General features: G+C 50.7%; 1 protein-coding gene across 1 annotated transcript in view; it reads right to left on the bottom strand.

Annotated features, from left to right (window-relative positions):
• The window catches only part of LOC132080775 (serine/threonine-protein kinase PAK 3-like), a 37,921-nt gene that overhangs the window by 17,401 nt on the left and 3,055 nt on the right, over nucleotides 1-17,465 (bottom strand). Inside the window, 6 exon segments of the mRNA XM_059484057.1 lie at nucleotides 1,051-1,182; nucleotides 1,642-1,679; nucleotides 2,615-2,671; nucleotides 10,337-10,465; nucleotides 11,394-11,490; nucleotides 12,122-12,267. Of these exon segments, the coding sequence (XP_059340040.1) occupies nucleotides 1,051-1,182; nucleotides 1,642-1,679; nucleotides 2,615-2,671; nucleotides 10,337-10,465; nucleotides 11,394-11,490; nucleotides 12,122-12,267 (599 nt within the window).

The raw sequence follows: 17,465 nt of genomic DNA, 5'->3' as shown, positions 1-17,465 counted from the left end.
GCGGCCGCAGCGCTGCCCAGCACAGGGCCACGCTCCCTGCCCTGCTCCTGCTGCCCCACTGCTGCTGGCACAGCCACCGTGCCCTTGGCCTTCTGGGCCCCCTGGCCCCACGCTGCCTCATCTCCAGCTGCTCACGGCCGCCAGCCCTGCGTCCTTTGGGCCCACGCAGCTCCCCAGCCACAAAGGTGCCCATTGCACTTCAGATACTGCAGGCATCATTGCAAGGTGTACATCCTGGGTTTAGCATTACAAGACAGCAGTCAAGGACTTTCAGCTTTGCTCCCACTCTAGGCTCCAATGCAGTTTTCAAAGCAGACTACACAATAGAAGGTATCGACAGACACATGCAGTGTCTGGTTTTTGCCTCAGAAGAAGGGTTCAGAACTATTCCCTTTGTTTCTTTTGCCACGCCTGACAAGAATGCCCCCCCACAGCTTCATGGACAACACAGTCATCTCCTTGCAGCTTATCAAAGACCAAGAAACAGGCAGACTCAAGCACCTATCTGCTCTGCTACTGGCTGCTCTGCCTGAAGAGGCAAAAGAGCAACCTGGCAACAAAGGCACCAAAATCCCTGACTTCAAGCAGCAACTCTACATCCCCAGTGTGTCTCTGAAATACTCCCAAGTAAGCACACCCAAGAAGTTTGTGGAGACAAAGCACCAGAAAGAACTTGTGTGGTCAGATCAACATTTTTTTTTGTGCCTGCAGCTACTTGGCCAGTCTGTGCAGGGGGACAGGTCTCTCCACGCCACAGTGTCCCCTGTGTATCCAACAAGGCTGAGCACAGTGTCTTTGACACGCTCCCTGCTCTGGGAACAGGGAGCCTTCATGCTTCAGGCTGGCCCCTATCAAAATGCCAGGAAACTGGTCCCTAAACATGACAGACCAAAGCCCATTGTCCATCTCTCACAGACTGGGGGCAATCACTGGGTCCTGGCAGGACTCCGGCACTCAGCATCCTCAGCCAGCAACAGCAAGTGCTGGCTGGTCAGAAACTTGCAGCTCTGCCCTGCACTAAAGACAGCAGCACACACAGCTGGCACTTACTGGCTCAGAATGTTCAGGCTGTGGTGTGAGCACAGCTGGAGGCTGGCGCTCATCCACCTCATTTGCCTCCTCTTCGGCCTCCTCTCCATGAGCAGAGGGAGCCAGAGGAGAGACTGCAGTTGGTTCTGTGATCTGTGGACAGACAGCAGTGTGAGGGACAGAAAGTTACCTATAATTTATAACCTTATTTCTATTCAGCACTTTATGCTATTCAGCTCTATTTCTACAACCAGCTCTGCTAAGGACAAATCAGAAACTTTGATAACAATGGGATTCTCAGTCACTGACACTAAATTTAAATGGGCTAATTCAACAGAATTGCTAATAGTTCTGAATTAGACATTTTGCCCTGGCTACTATCAAGAAGCAACATTCTCTCTGCAACATGAGCTTTTCATTCCTTCAAAGTTCTGAAATGGAAAATTGGGAAATAACCAGCAATGCCTTTGTTATTTCTTCTGCAGACATGGATATGGATTTTCTTTCAGCCTGCCCAGCTGGCCCTCTACACTCTACTGCCACAGGCCATGCTCACAGCTTGCTCTACGATTCTTAAGCACCAGGAACATTAAATGTTCCTTTCTCACTCACCTCAGGATCAGCACCTCTGAATACATGCTTCAGGTGACCTGTAGGGGGCAAGGGAAAATGAACAAGTGCTGTGAGAAAACTGCCTGGGCTGCTGAATCCCACAGAAGAGAAGAAGTCAACCCAAACAGAGAGTATTTTTCTTTATCAACATCCCTCCACGTGACATAGTTCCTTCACACAGCCAGCAAGAGATCAGGACAATAATCTTGGTTGTGCCTACACTTTGGCCAGGTTAGCCAGTAAATGAATACAAACATGATCAAGAAAATGCAAATTGTTCTTCAACACTCAATGCTTCTGTTCTGTCCAGCAGATAAAGCAGCTATTGTTCTCTTGTCTTTCAGGTACTTTTTTAAAAAAAGAAGTTGCATGCACTAATTCCCATTAAGTTGCTGACAACAGTCACCCAGAAAAGCTTGCCCCGAATCCCCCTGAGCTGTGGCAGTTCTATTGTGAAAGAGCACAGCAGCAGCTCCAGGCCTCAGGAGCAGACACTCACTGCTTTGGCACTTGCACTTCACTGCAAAGGGAATCACTCTTTTAGCAGTCTGTCAAGGGTCAAAATAGACAGTCAAATCCTTTCATTACAAAATTTGGAACAAAAGAAGCTTTCCCTGAGTTCTGGGGAGAACTACAAAGTCCTTAGAAGGCCTTCTGAGAAGGCCTCCCAGGCTGCATTTTGGAAGTTGTCCTGCTTGTCCCAGCAACCTGAGGAAATGACAGACTCTGCTGCCACAGACTCTCCCGTGGAGGGAATGGAAGCCCTGCAGGTTCCCCTGCAAATGCTGCCCCTCTGGCTACAGACACCCCCTTTTAGCTGGGCCTCTTGACAGGAGCTTTACCAAACCACTGGCATCCTAATGCTCTTTCTCTTTCAAAATCAGAAACTCAGCCCCCAAGAAAGAGCAGGAAGACATACAAAATCCAGGTAAGGATACACCCTAACCTAAGTAAAATGGAAAACTCTACTTACGTGCAAAATGTGTAACGTAATACGCGGAAAAAGAAATGCCATAAGCAGCAAAAGCTGCTGTGGCCAGATGGTGAAACATTGTCATTTTTGAAAGTTAGGTAAATAGAAGAAACAAGGCTCTTGTCAGTGGGCAGCTACCCACTGACAAATACCCCAACCAGAAAAGTTCTCCTCAACTGAGCCTAGGGCTGCTCTGACACTCAGGCCTTCTGTGCACCAAGGCAACCTTCTGATGTCACGACGACAAGGTGGCAACCATGCCCTGACATCACAAAGCAAACGCTCCATGTTGGTCTGTGAGTTTATGCAAAGCAATAACCAACTTTCCCTACAGCAAACACAAAAGAGCCTGGGAAGTTTTTCTGTGTCACAAAGCAGCGCAAAACCCCCTCATGGGCCAAACCCTGTTGTTCAGGGGATCCAAGAGGAACTCCAGGAGTGCCCCAAGCACATACAGCCTGTACCCCAGCTGAGCACTCAGATGGGACCCAAGCAAAGGAAACCAGACCAAGATAATGGCCCACAGCATTGCACATGTGAGAAATGACTCTCACTTTTAAAATTTTAAAGGTTTAATAAACCTTAACAAAGGAATGAATAAGGAAAAATTGCAGCATTGGGAGTCTCTGTGACTAGCAGCCATGTGCTCATCTACAAAAACGATGCTCTGCCTTTTATACCCTTAGCTCCTCTAAAAGTTTTGTCAGTCAACTTTTTCTCTGCTATCCATTGGAGGAGATTACTTTCCTGCATCCTGACTGGAGGTCAGGTGTTGTTACACCCTGCCTGCTGGTCACAAGCCAGCCCTCCCCAAATGCCCTGACTACCCAGGCTATTACAAGGGGGACGGGAAAGAGGACTATGGGAGGATATATTACAATACCATCACTACACATTTGAACATCCACATAACATCTGCTTCTTAATTGTCAGACCCAACATTACTCGTCTGGAACACACAGAACCAGGAGAGAAGCCACTGTTGGCATCACGGCTGAAATGTTTCCTAACAAATCTCCCCACATATTTGCACCTTTATTGGACATGCCCAGGGCTCCGGTGCGGGTACATCTCTGCCTCTCTTCCCCTTTGGCAGCAGTCGAACTGGCAGCATCTGCCCGCCAGCAGCAGCTGCTCCCAGCTGGGAACGCCGCTGGCGGTGCTGATTTCCAGAGGCTTCTGTGTGCCAGGGGAAGCCAAGGCAGGAGCGGGTTGAACGGCGCTGGCGCTGCTGCTGCTCTGTGCCAGAGAGCCCCGGCTGGGCAGGGCACGGTGCCCACTGCGCTGCGGGCTCCTTCTGCTGCCACAGCTGGGCACACCTGGCAGCAAAGCATGACAACCTGTGGGCAAGCCAAGGGGTTTCTGGGGCTGCACTGCTCTGCACACACCCAGCACACCTGCAGCACACAATTTTAACCCTCAAACTGGTAAACCAAAGGGAAACAGCTGGAAAAGATTACATTTTCACCATTCTTACCTGCTCAACAGAAGTCTTCAAAATGAACGTTACCAAGCAGGGCCTGATCCCTGCTGCCAGCTCAGGGTTAGAAGAGAGGCAATCCTTGATCTCAGCACTGGGTGTGTGGGGAATCACTTCCCTAACACGTGCACACCCAGCAATCTCACTTACTAGTTTGTAACCATGGATCTAAGACATATTCAATACTTTGCTGAAACTCACAGGCTAAATATTTCCCCAATTGATTTGATTTACTCATTGATACCTTTTGACTTATTGATACTTGAAGCACTTCTCTGAATTTACTGACAAGAGAATAGGAGTGTCCTGTAGGTCCCTGCTGGTCTTTGACACAGGTTCAGGAGGAGACCCATGCACAAAATAACCCAGGACAAAATTGGGTTTGCAAAGGAAATTTATTCTATTTGTTGCAGTAGCAAACAATACATACCAACCCCTGGATTCCTAAAAATCCACTGAGCAGGAGAAGGAGATGGAGCGTGCTGCTCGGCAGCAGGGGCAGGTAGGCAGTGCACTTTCAGGACATCCCCTGGAGCAAAACCACGTGCATCTCATCCTTCTCACCCTTCCAGCTCAGAACCAGGTCAGGTATCTCCTGCTCAGGAGTGGAATTTCCCAGTTATAGCATCGGCTCACACATGGCTGGCGTGTGAGATGAGGCCAATGAATCCAGGATTTAAAAGAACTGGAAGAGTTAAAATTTTAGCAAGATATAGTTAGGGGGAAAGAGTATAGCAAGAAGAGTAGAAATAATAAGGAATAGTTAATTTTTTGCAGGTAAGGTAGTTAAGGCTAGGGTAATATATCACTTGCCTGTCTTTACTATGTTTAAAGAAGCAGGATGGGATGCAGATTTCTTTGTGACAAAGAAGAGGACCGTAGCCTGCACCTGAGCCCCAAAACTACAACTATAGCCAAGGGGTGTGAAAGCCTGCCAACAGATCATAAGGAAAGAGGTCAAATTGAGGAAGACGTCTTGGCCTTCATTAGAAGGAGACCATTCCCCACTTTAAAACCCACCAACCCATTTGAAGCGAAAGACTGCAAAAATGTGCAGGAACTTTGGACTCAATTATAATACATTTTAATTCAAAGGAGGGTAGGCAGTGTTATCTAATGAATATGTGTTACGTTTTTTGTGAATTATATGAATGTGTAAGATATTTTAGATGAGTAGAGATGAGAGAGAGAGCCAGTGATTCTTCACACAAGTCTTTAGGAGACAACTCCTCGTGTGCCTGGCTGTAATAAACACACCACCTCCTACCTTTAACAGTGGCGAGTTCTATTCTACACCTCATTTGGTGACCGCGGCAGGAACGCTTCCCTGCTCCAGCGAGAACATCCGGGCTCTGGACGTCTCTGGGCGCTGCCAGGACATTCCTTTCCTGGAGGCACCTCCACTCTCGGCTGCTCCTCGTGGGGGACAGACAAGACTGCTGGCACTGTGGAGAAAGGAACGTTTAACTCTGTATAAAGTAACCCGTAAGGCGTATGCAGGGGAAGGGCTGTTCACAAGTCACACAGAGATGTGCTGTGCACAACGTACGCCTGTGCAGTTTGGGCTTGGGTCTGGCTGATGGCAGAAAGGATTTGCTGTGTCAATAAGGACCTGCTAGCAATTCTGGGGGTGAATTGAGCAAATCCTGTTTTATTGCTGCTGTTTTTCCTGTGTGTTGTAATTGTGGTTGTATTTTCAGTGTGTCAATGTTTGAGGAAGATGATGTGGGTGGATGCTGATGTGGTGTATGGTGTGCGTTGTGTTGAGAAGAGTGAGCTCTCTGTCCCCTCATAAAGAGATATTCCCTTCCCGGTGAGCCTGTGTGTGTGGACTTTCTAGTTGCAGGGATTGGTGCTCCCTGTGACACCTGGTGCTTGGGTATACAGGGGGGTTGAGTGGTTTTTCTCCCACATTGTGGTCATTTGGGACTGCACGGTTGTGTTTGGGGAGATTTCGGAATTTTGTTTTCAACAAGTGCAGCAATTTATGCAGAAAACTACAGTGTGGTGATTTATTATGCTGAACTATGGCAGTTCCTTTCTACTGCCCCCCTCTCCAAGCATTTACAGTCTCCTGCCACGAGGAGGACACTCTCTTGCCTCCCCTGGACATCCTCTTTCCTTTCCTGGACACTCCCTTTCTCTCCTGGAGCTGTTCTCCATTAAAGCTGTGGGACTTTGGTCCTGGGAAGAGAGAGCGCCTCTCGTCTTTTGCTTTTGTCCTTGTCAGTGTCACTGGGCCCAGAGCTCGCCAAACTGATCCCCCACAAGATGAAAACTGACAAATGGTCCCATATACACAGCTCAAAAATTGGCCACATTTTGGATGGACTGGGGTGTTCGCCACATTTTGGAATTCCCTATTCCTACACAGGTCAGGCAATTGTTGAAAGGACGCACCACACTCTAAAACCATTCTACATCAAGAAAACGGGGAGTGGCCCAAGCAACACCCTAGATGAGGTTGAGCAAAGCTTTATATGTCTTTATGTTTTTAATAGCTCATTTGCAGGAACTAATCCTCCAATTTTTAGGCACTTTTCAAACAGCACACAGAAAAATTGAAGGAAAATCCTTCAGTTTTGATCAGAAACCTTGAGTTAGGACAAACTGAAGGACCATTTTCACTAATCACTTGGGGCAAAGGGTATGCTTGTATTTGCACAGGTGCCGGACCTAAGTGGGTCCTGGTGAAGGATGTGAAACCGTCTCATACACAAGAGCACACTGACAATTCCACCAGCAGGGAAATGAGCACGCAGACGTGAGCCGCACGAGAAGCGACGGTGCATGCCAGGCGTTCCCCGTTAAACCTGTGAAAGCTACAATTCTGGAGTTTGATGTTGATTTTTGGACTGGGAAAATGGTTTGTATCATAGAGCTCTTTCAGCAAAAGCGTGGTGTCCATTGTGTTCCAAAGAATTCTAAGATATCCAAATTTGTAAAAATTGAAGGTTAGAGGGACAGTTTAGTGCCCTATAGTTGGCCAGTCCCTGAACAAGCGCTAAAAGATTTGCTTGAGAACTGAAATAGATGGGGAAGCTTTTGCCAAAAAACAGCTGAACAGGAACATGGAGCTTGATCAAATGATATACTGGCACTTGTTGGTTTTGCTTGCTTGCTTTTGCATGCATACGTGCCTGTAGATCAACCTTGCCTTGCTTTAGCCAAGTCAGCAGGCTCAGACACCATGTGTTTGACCCATTTCAGCCCAGACAAATCCTTTGCAACCTGTCTGGTTGGTGTGCCTGTGCCAGCCAAGGAGCAGCCAATACCCAATTGTGACAAATATTGGTGTGAGGCTGCCAACGAGACCAATCCCATAACCAGCTGACATCACTGGGCCCCTGATCTTCTTAAAGCACCTTCTGAACCTCAAGAATTGGAATTCTTGGTTCATTGGTGATGGAATTTTGTGCTGAGTTTCAGTACCAGGGAGATCCACAGTTGAATGCTACTCCCCATCATCCTGAGGACAGATACTCCAGTTTGTGGTGCAATTGTACTACCCCAGTGCCCCCTAAGGGTGAAACTGCTGACGAGTAGATGACCTAGATGAGTCCCCACATCAATTAGCAACAGAATATTGGCTCATTTGTGGAGATAGAGCCTGGCAGGACATTCCCTCAAAAATTAAAGGTGGCCCATGTAGCATCAGACAACTCACTGTGAGAGCACCTATCGTTAAAAAAGCCATCAAGAGAAAACACAGAGAAAAAAGATTTGCCCATCATTATAAAGAAAACTGTAATAGCAATTTCAGACCCTAGGGCCCTGCAAAATGAGGTACATTGAATTTATTTCTACATCAACTTGCCTTGGGTGAGGCACTGAAACCATTACACCGATTGGGGTGTTGGCTGAAGAAAGAAGACAGTGCTACTTCCATTGCAATTAGTGACATGAGGACTGATGTTAGTGCTGTCAGACATGCAACCTTACAGAACAGAGCAGCAATTGATTTTCTTAGCAGCCATTCCATGTGTTCAGTGTCACCCCCATGTTCAACACTGTCACTGTCAGCTTTGACAGCTTTTGGACTGTGTTTGAGAAGTCAATTTTTTCTGACTGTTGAAGGGCGTTGGGGCCCAGAGTTCTTGTTAGGAACAAGGGATTAAGTGTGTGAGCCATGGAGTTGTTGGATCAGGTGTTTTGTGTAAGTGGTGGGAAGGGTTTCTTCCTTTCTGTTTCTCTTTCAAGGGGAATATTAATGTTGCCCCTGAGTCCTCAGGAGGGGAGCCTGTGGACAGAGCTGCAGCAGAGGGAGCTTTGCCTGGCACCGAGAGCTGTGGGAACAATCCCCAGGAGCCCGAGGAGCCTGGTAAGGACAGAGCCCCCACTGGTTTAGAGAGGGGTGAGATGGCTGCTCTGAGCCTGCCTCTGGCAGGGAGGGAGATGAGAAGGGTTGAGTTCCTGTCTGCAGCCTTGGTGCTTCCTGGTGCCTTGAGTTCAAATCCTGCACTGGCACAGCCTGCCTGAGCCCTGCCCTCCACGCTTCTCCAGAGGCTCTGACACTGAGTCCTCTGAGGGAATCCACAAAATTAGAGAGTTTTGGGAAAGCTGCAAAAGGCAGGTCTCAGATACAGCAGAACTGTGATTAGAGCCAAGCAGCAACCATGAGATAGGTCAGCAGAAAAATTATTTAAACTGCAGAAAGCAAGGACAAATAGAACAATGGTCTGTGTATTAACGCTGGTCTAGAATAAATCTCCAAGCACAGAAAAGTTTATCTAGCAAGATATTGGGAAGGTTGAAGCTTAATAATGGAGCTCAGTATATTGTGTTTTAAGGCTTACTAGTAGGTATTGTCTTCGAAATAAACAAGCACTGTTTTAACCAAAGGTACCTGTGCTTATAGTGATTGGATACAACTACTGTCAACATGCTTTTGCTTTGTGTGATTGGTCAAAAAACTTACTTTATAAGTTTTAACATTAAGTTCTTTGTCTGCTGCCTGGGATGTGAGCTGCTGGCATCTTCCCATTGTCATAACCATGTAATGAGACTGATGCTGGAAAACAAACAGCTCGAGGCGTGTTCCTCAGCAGCCCCGGCCCGCTCGTGATTTCTACATAGCCCCTGCCAGCGCCAAATGGCACGGCTTGATTTGCAGGGCAGACAGTCTTAAACATCTGCAATATCCTATCAGAGTCCAAGTTTGGCTTCATTCAAAGAAAGGGGAGAGTGCACCTAACACTGACCACTTGTTAGGCAATATCTTCCACCTTGCCCTTGTACCCCTACAGAGAGGCTGTCTGCAAAATGCCCAGAACACCCTCCGAATCTGCAGCAAGGACAGGAAAAGCAGGCAGAGAATCTTTCTGTTTTCAAGGTCCCCCTTCCTAGGCGACTTGACCCTTTCTACCTGATTCTTACTTGAGATCTACCCATGGTAGAGCACTGCAGGAAAACACTTTAAAGGGTCATTAACCAGGACCTGCTTGGAAAGCAAGGGTAGAAACTCTTTCCCTCCCTGATGGGATGCGGGCCGGCAACTGCTGCTCTGAAGATGTGCAGCTGCTCCTCTCTGGAGAGGCCATGGAAGGGCTGTGATGGTCCATGGGAACCAGAGGAACGATGAGCTCAGGTTGGCATTTGAGCTTCATGGGAACAATCAGAATGAAGAGCTCACAGTGGAGATGAAATTTGCCTGTGCCTGGCTCCTCCGAGGAAACTCCAAGAAGTCCAGATGAAGCAAACACTTTCTCCCAAGAAGCTAGGAAACCTCAGAGTCCTGAGCACCTGCACTTAGCCTGGAAAGGCCGGGAGGCAGCTCTAAATCCTTAGGTGAGGCAGCACTGAGGTCCTGGTATGAGAGCGCTGTGTAGCAGTGTTGTCCAGAGCCACTGCCAGGAAGTTCTGGGAGCTCCAGTCTATGAGATTCAGTTCTACAATTTGAAAGAGCAATGCAGGTCACACCATGATGGCTAGAGAGCCCTGCCCTTCACCCGTGCTGCTGCAGCAGGTGTGGGTGCACATGTGCACACACACACGTACAGGTGAGGGGCAGCCTTCTGAGTGTCACTATGCCCAGCTGCTGGGGCCAGGTACCCTGCTCCAAGGCATCTACACCGTGCCCTAGACCACTGTCCCGCTAAGGCCACACAGGGACACTCCAGAAGGGGTCTGTGCTAGCCTGGGTACACCAAATAATACAGATAGCCCAGTTACACTGTCCTAGGAACAGCAATCCAGTGCAGAATGTTCTGGATGCCCAGCACTCAACCCTGCAGCCTACTTACAGTAGTCGTTGAACATCTCTGGTGCATCCAAGACCCGTTCTGGCTTTGAGGGAATATTTCTGCTATTCTTCCTGCTGGATCCAGGTGCCATTTTCTGACTGTAGAGCACTTTCAGGTTATTCTGACAGCCTGTGTGCAGGGGAACAGGTTTGTTAACCTGAGTTAGTTTCCTCCCAGCTGAGTGCTGCTCACCCAACTAGGAATCCCTTGGAGTGAAAATAAAGTCCTAAGAGAAACACTCACAAGCCTGCAGTGCACTAAAATCACTGGCAGTATGAACTGCTGAACAGGGCTCAGCTACAATTTCCTCATTCATGGAAACAAATTTGACAAACACTTGGGTTTTTAAATCCCATTATATTTAGTTGCAGTTTAAGCTAGAAAGTGCAGAGCAGAGGGTTTGATGCTCTTACAGACTTCAGGAAGGTTTGGAACCTGCAGTATAGGTGAAATGTCACCGACATCTTTTCATAAAAATCCTTTCTTTAGGATTTTTCCCCCTTCTGAGAAGCTGTGGCCTCAGCAACCAAAGGTAAACAATGGTTATCTGCTGCTGGGGAATGCAACAGGTGGATGTGTGATTGGTCGCGGGTGGATGTTGGGATTTACTGACCACTCAAGGCAGAGCTAGGTCTCGCTCTCTGCGGAGACACAGCCCTTTGTTTATTCATTCTTTTTCTATTCTTAGCTTAGCTAGCTTCTGAGAACTTTCCTTCTATTTCTTTTAGTACAGTAATAATGTAATATATATCATAAAATATTAAATCAAGCCTTCTGAACATGAGGTCAAGATTCTCGTCTCTCTCTTCACCCTGAAGACCCTTGCAAGCCCTGTAACAGGTGACCAACTGGCAGTCATAGCAACTCTCCTAAATAAATTCACTCTAACTGTTATGCCCTCCCTCGACCTCAGGAGCCTTAAGAAAGGAGACTCCAGCCTGTACAGCTCTCAGAAACCAGTTGATTTCTCCTGTGACCACACACAGAGCCTCTGTGTTGCTGTTCCCCTGACCTGATCTCTCCTGCTGATTCAGCTCACACAGAGCCTGTATCATACCTTCTGGAGCATTCTGTGGTTTTCCTCTGAGGTGGAGGATTTTTGCCTCTTCTACATCAAAACCATTCAGATTCACTGCCCAGGCTTTCTGTTGCTCCTACAGAGACAAATCACCCTCAGTGCAATGCATTGAAAACAATTCCCATACTGCAATTTAAACAGACACCTAAGTCCCCTTCTCTTAGAATCTGAAGATGTTTGCCTGTGCTGCAAGGGTCAGTCACACAGAGGCAGGTCAAAGCAGTTTTTCCTCAGACTTTCATACATCGTCCTGCTCACATTTTCACACAATGGCAAATTCAGTGTCATTGCCAGTGGGAAAAGCCACAGCCACAAAGCGACCAAATGCTTCACAAACAGATTTCAGAAGACAGTGTAAAAAATTCCAGAAGTGTTCCCAGTGGAGACATTGTCCTAGAGTAGCTACCACCAGCAGTTTCACTTTGCATAGGCTCACAGCTTTGTGTTTGTGTTGCCTGCTACATTTTAAAGCCTCATTAGTCAAAAGCTAAATTTTGCTACCAGAAGCAGCATAGGCTTAGAGTGCATGGCAGTCTCTACAGCTTCACTCTCATCCTAGGCTCCTGAAGCCCAGAGCTGCAAGTAGTGATGGCTGGGACTTGTCAGTCCCGTGTGCCCACTTGATAGAACCTCTTGTTCACTGCTCTGTAAAGGGGCAGGAAGGAGTAGCGGTTGTTGAAGCAATTGTAACTTAGCAACATGCTCACCTTCTTGGTAGGGGAATCCTCAGCAGGGTCATTCTCTTTGGTTAGGAGGAAATTTGCCATCTCCATCTGCATAGTGCTGCAGTTGGGAATGTAGCGATCCCCCCCGGCCTTTGTGGGGTAGCTTTGAATTTTGGATCCAGATTTACCTGCATTCACATACGAAAATATTGTCTTACACCTATTTAACAGCCTGTATTAGAGCTTTCACGGGAGCAAACCCAACACTCTTCCACCCATCACACCCACCAGACAAGTAGGACTCTGAGGTCTCATGCCACCCAGTCACAACTAACATATATTTTCCTCCCTGCCACCAAGTTCGTTAGGGACTGTGTGCACTTGGGTTTAGTGCAACAATTCCAGAGTCCAGAGATAAGGGGAAGATACAGAAACGCTCACAGGATGTAAAGCTGTCAGCTGACAGTCCTGCTCACACTCGTCCTAGCATTCAGCTGTGCCAGCAAGGCTCAGCTGGGCGAACAGCAGCTGGCCAGCCCCAGTGCTCAGAGCTCTGCCCCTCATGCTGGCAAGGAGGTGGGTGGCTGTCAGGAGCACAGCCCACCTCCTCCTGCCTGAGCAGCAGCCGGTAGGGCAGCGTGGCAGGGAGCCCAGAGCCCCATGGCTACGGACAAGCAGCCTGGGCGAGGCTCCCGCACTCAACCTCTGCCGCCGGTGGCCGGCGCTCACCGGCTGTCGTGGACGGCGTCTTGCTGGAGCTGTGGGAGCGACTGGCCGGCTTCATGGGCGACACGCCGACGGGACTGGGCCCAGGGCTGCTCTCCATGGCCTTGCGCTGCCATCGCGCAGGCGGCGCGTTCGGGATCAGTGTGTCCAGCTTCAGCAGCCCGTGCAGGTCCGCCTCCAACAGGAACTGCGCCGTGGTCCTGCGGGCGGACGACGTTGGCCGTGCCCACCGGCCGGGCTGAGCCTGCTCCGACAGCCCCGCCGGCCTCCCCACCACCGGACCGTGCAAGCGCTGCGGCCGCTCCTCCCCGCCAACGCACACCCCCACTCTCCCCAGCCGCTCCTCGGGACACTCCGTCAGCCGATACGCCCTCCCTCTGCTCCTCGGGGCTCCTTGATCAGCCGGCACCTCTTCCAGCCGCTCTTTGGGGCTCCCTCCGATAAGCGACATTCTCCCTTCCCCTGCCTTTCAAGATCAATCTCGTCCCTGCTCTTTCTCTTCCCCACTGTGCTTTGCCTCTGTCCTGTGCCCCTGGGGCTGCTCTTGGCCAGGCAGCCTCAGTGGGAGCCAGCACTGGCTGCAGCCCCAGAGGGCCCCCCAGGGCAAGGCACGGCAATTAGGAGGCCAATGAATGCTCTGGGCAGCAGCAGAACCCTCAGCAGAGTTCTTTAAACAATCATGGACTGGCCACACCTACACTGCAGCCTCATTGGCAATGTTTTCTAAGTACAGTAGACTTTCAAAAGAAGCTGTTTGAGGGAAAGGTGAACTAAACACTCACTGTCTTCTCTTCAAGTAAGTCCAAATTCGGATGGAAAATAAGATGAAGATAAGCTCCAAAACAAGCAGGCCTGCTGGGAACCCCAGCCAGCAGCCTGTTCCCTGACAGAAACCCCTTCCAAGGCCCTTCTGGGCATCAGGAACATGTGCTGTGGTTCCAGCTGCACCTGTGGGAGCAATGGGGAGCGTCAGCCCGTGCTGTGCTGCACTGCTGAGCTGGCAGCACGGTGGATGCGGGCAGGACGTTCTCCGTTTCCCCCAGAGCTGGGGCCTGCAGGCACCTTGCCGCCCCTTGGCACAGGCTGTGCCACCCAACCAAGCCCAGCAGGCCGGGAGGAGAGCCCGGGGGCAGCAGGAAGCTGAGAGAAGGCCCTGCTCTAGAAGTGAGGGAGTTCCACCAGAAGCAAACAAAGGTGGTAACTTGAAGAGATTCCCACTGTGCTCAAAGTTTGTCTGAGAAGACTAAGACGTGAGCTTGTCAAAAATCCCAGGAAATATCTGGGAAAAGGTTTTATGTATGTTGGTTGTGACTACGTACAAAGCTTCTGTGGGAAAAGAGCCTCTGCAGCAGGGTGGCTGGCTGAAGGGGTCTTACTTCTTTCTAGAATAACGATTACCACTCAAATGCAATTTTATTTTTTATTGTATGAGGGCAAAATATTTTCCAGAAATCTAAAAGTAGTTTCAAAAATACGGATGTGTTGTGGAAACAGGAACGAAACATTTGGGGATTTCTCTCTACAAGAGATATTTCTAAATATTTCTAAAAATGAAAAGTGAAGACAAAATGAGGTCACTTTTCCTCGATTCTAAAACTACTTAGAAAAATCTTTAACTACTATAGGAATTGGGAAGAAATATTTGGGGATGTGTCTCTACAGAAAAAGGATTTTGAAATATTTCTACAAATTTCTAATATTTAAAAGTGAGAAATGAAGCAAATGGGGTTTCTTTTTCTCGGGGGCCCCATGCTGCTGCCTGCCCCCTGGGCTCCCCCAGCCCTCGGGACCCTGCCGCTGGTCACTGCAGCCCCTGCCTGGCTCCTGCCTGCCCACACCGTGGGCATCCACGGCTGCTCCTGGCCATGGAGCTCAGCCAGTGCTGCTGCCGGCCTGGCTTTGCTGCTGCTGCCACCCAAACACTGGGGTGATGGCACCTTCCCTTTAGTGCAACAAAAGAAAGGGCCATCACCTGGCCTGGCAGAGAGCAGGGTTAACTTCAGTGTTGTTTAGATGGCAGGGCCAGGGGGCTCAGGGGAGGAAGGGACATGTTGGCCTCAGGAGGGGCTGGATGGTGCTACGCTGCTCCTGGGGTCTATAGAAGTAGTCGGGACGGGACAGAGGAGGATCAAAAAAGAAATGAAAGTAGCTTGGGGATATACATGAGGAGAGGAGGTGGCAGTGGGATCGCCAGGAGAATAGGAGATTTCCTTGTCGATGGCTGTTCTGCAGTCTTCTTCTCAGAACTCTTGACAGGGCTGCGCAGGCCCTTCTAACTGCTGGAGGAGCTGCTCCTGCTGTTTGGGTGTGAGGTGCAGCCACTGTCTTACAACTCTTGTCCAGAGGTGGAGCTGTGGAAAGAGGAGGTGGCTGAGGCCCCAGCTGCCAGTGGCACACAGGGAGCCTCCTGCACAGCTGGGCCCAGAGCTGGCAAGGCTCCCCAGCACGGCTGGAGCTGCTGGCACAGCTTGGCCCAGCTGCACAGCTGTCCCTCAAGGCCCCAGTGATCAGGGCAGGCTCTGGGCAGGCTCCCTGGCCAGGAGCGGGCCCCAGAGCGCCTCTGCCTTTCAAGGGCAATCTCGTCCCTGCTCTTGCTCCTCCCCACCGTGCTTTGCCTCCGCCCTGTGCCCCTGGGGGTGCTCTGGGCCAGGCAGCCTCAGTGGGAGCCAGCACTGGCTGCAGCCCCAGAGGGCCCCCCAGGACAAGGCCCAGCAATTAGGAGGCCAATGAAAGCTCTGGGCAGCAGCAGAACCCTCAGCAGAGTTCTTTGGACAATCATGGACTGGCCACACCTACACTGCAGCCTCACTGGCAATGTTTTCTGTCTGAAGTACAATTTCAAAAGAAGCTGTTTGAGGGAAAGGTGAACTAAACACTCACCCTTTTCCAGCAAGTCCATATTCGGACACAGCATAAGATGAATATCAGCTCCAAGAGAAGCAGACCTGCCAGTAACCCTAACCAGAAGCCTGTTCCCTTACAGAAACCCTTTCCAAGGCCCTTCTGGGCATCAGGAACATGTGCTGTGGTTCCAGCTGCACCTGTGGGAGCAATCGAGAGCGTCGGCCCATGCTGTGCTGCACTGCTGAGCTGGCAGCATGATGGATGCGGGCAGGACGTTTTCCATTTCCCCCAGAGCTGGGGCCTGCAGGCACCTTGCCGCCCCTTGGCACAGGCTGTGCCACCCAACAAAGCCCAGCAGGCCAGGAGGAGAGCCCGAGAGCAGCGCAGCTTCTTGGGCAGTCACTGCTTGGAGGGACACGGGCCAAACCCATCCCTGAGCAGCCACTGCCAGCCCTGGCCCTCCCTGCCCCGTGACAGCTCCCCCCGCCCCAGGGCACAGAGTCAGGCCCTGTCAGGACCCAGTGCAGCCCCTGCCCGGTCGGGAGCCAAGGCTGGCTCTGGCCCTGGGCTCGCGGCAGGGCTCCCGCTCCCGGCTGCTCCTGTGCCTTGGGCCTCTGGGCACTCAGGGCCAGCTCCGGAGCAGCTGCAGCGGGAGGGACGTTGGTGCACGAGTCCCCTTTCCCCAGGGCTGTGAACGAGCTCCAAAGGCGCCTCCAGCTTTGGCTGCTGCTGGGCCGTGCAAGGGCAGGCCCTAGTGGAAGAGCTGCAGCCACCCAGCCCTGCCAAGGGCTGAGCCCTACTAAGCCCGGCACAGAAATTACCTTCTGAGCCTGTGCCCGTGCCTGTGTTTGGCTTGGCCTTCCTTCCTGCAGCAGGGGCTCCCAGTCGGCCTCTGCTTCGTTGGGGAAACACCTCCTTCTGTCCTGACTTTCGGCCTATCACTTGAGAAACAAAAAGTACACCTTAAAAGACGGAACTGTTCTCCATTACTTTGATGGCATGTTCAGGACGTCATGCTTATGCAAAATCTGGCAAAATCAACAAATCATCTAGGCTTTTTCCGCTGGGCCATGGCCCACCTTCCTCCAAACAGCTGCCAGTGCTGAGCAGAAGTTGTGAGTGGATCGTGCAGGGCGAGGGCACACACGGCCATGGCTCTGTCCTGGCACCTGCAGGGATGCCCCCCTGGCCAAGCTTTGGGCTCTGAGCTGGCAGCTCTCTCAGGGGAAAGGCCTTGACCTACCCTCACCATCTCCCAGAGGCTCAATCCTGAACGTGGGCTGGGAAGCCAGATCACCTTTACCAACAGGCTCAGCTGCAAAGAAAGGCAGGACACAATAGCTCCAATGGCACTGCTGAAAATTCTCCTTCAGGCCCAAATGGCAGTGAGGGCACCTGGGTGATTGGTGCCCTCCAAGGCATTCCCTTGTCTCTGCCTTCCACTCAGGAGCAGGGCCAGGGGGACCACGTGCCTGCAGTGGCCCCACACTGGGATTGAAGGAGCGCCTTGCAGGGTTGTTGGGGCACAAAGGACTCCCTGAAGCTGCCAGCACCTCCAAACCCAGCCCCAGGCAGGGCCAGGGCTTGGCAGTGGCAGCAGGAGCAGCTCAGGCTCCCTGGGGGCAGCAAAGGAGCTGAGAAAGGCTCAGCCCCCAGGCACAGCCCTGGGCCCAGCCCCTTCCCTCTCTGCTCTTCTCTGTGGCTGCACAGAGCACACAGAAGGACACAGTGCCATTGCACACAGGAGGAGGATGGACAGCTAAATGCCCCTTCCTCCCACTGACAGCAATCCTGTGGGATCCCTCAGGGCTCCAGA

The sequence above is a fragment of the Ammospiza nelsoni genome, chromosome 17 (genome assembly GCF_027579445.1).
Source record: "Ammospiza nelsoni isolate bAmmNel1 chromosome 17, bAmmNel1.pri, whole genome shotgun sequence".
NCBI lineage: Eukaryota > Metazoa > Chordata > Aves > Passeriformes > Passerellidae > Ammospiza > Ammospiza nelsoni.
Note: the sequence above shows the minus strand (reverse complement) of the source record. Positions and strands in the feature narration are given on the sequence as shown.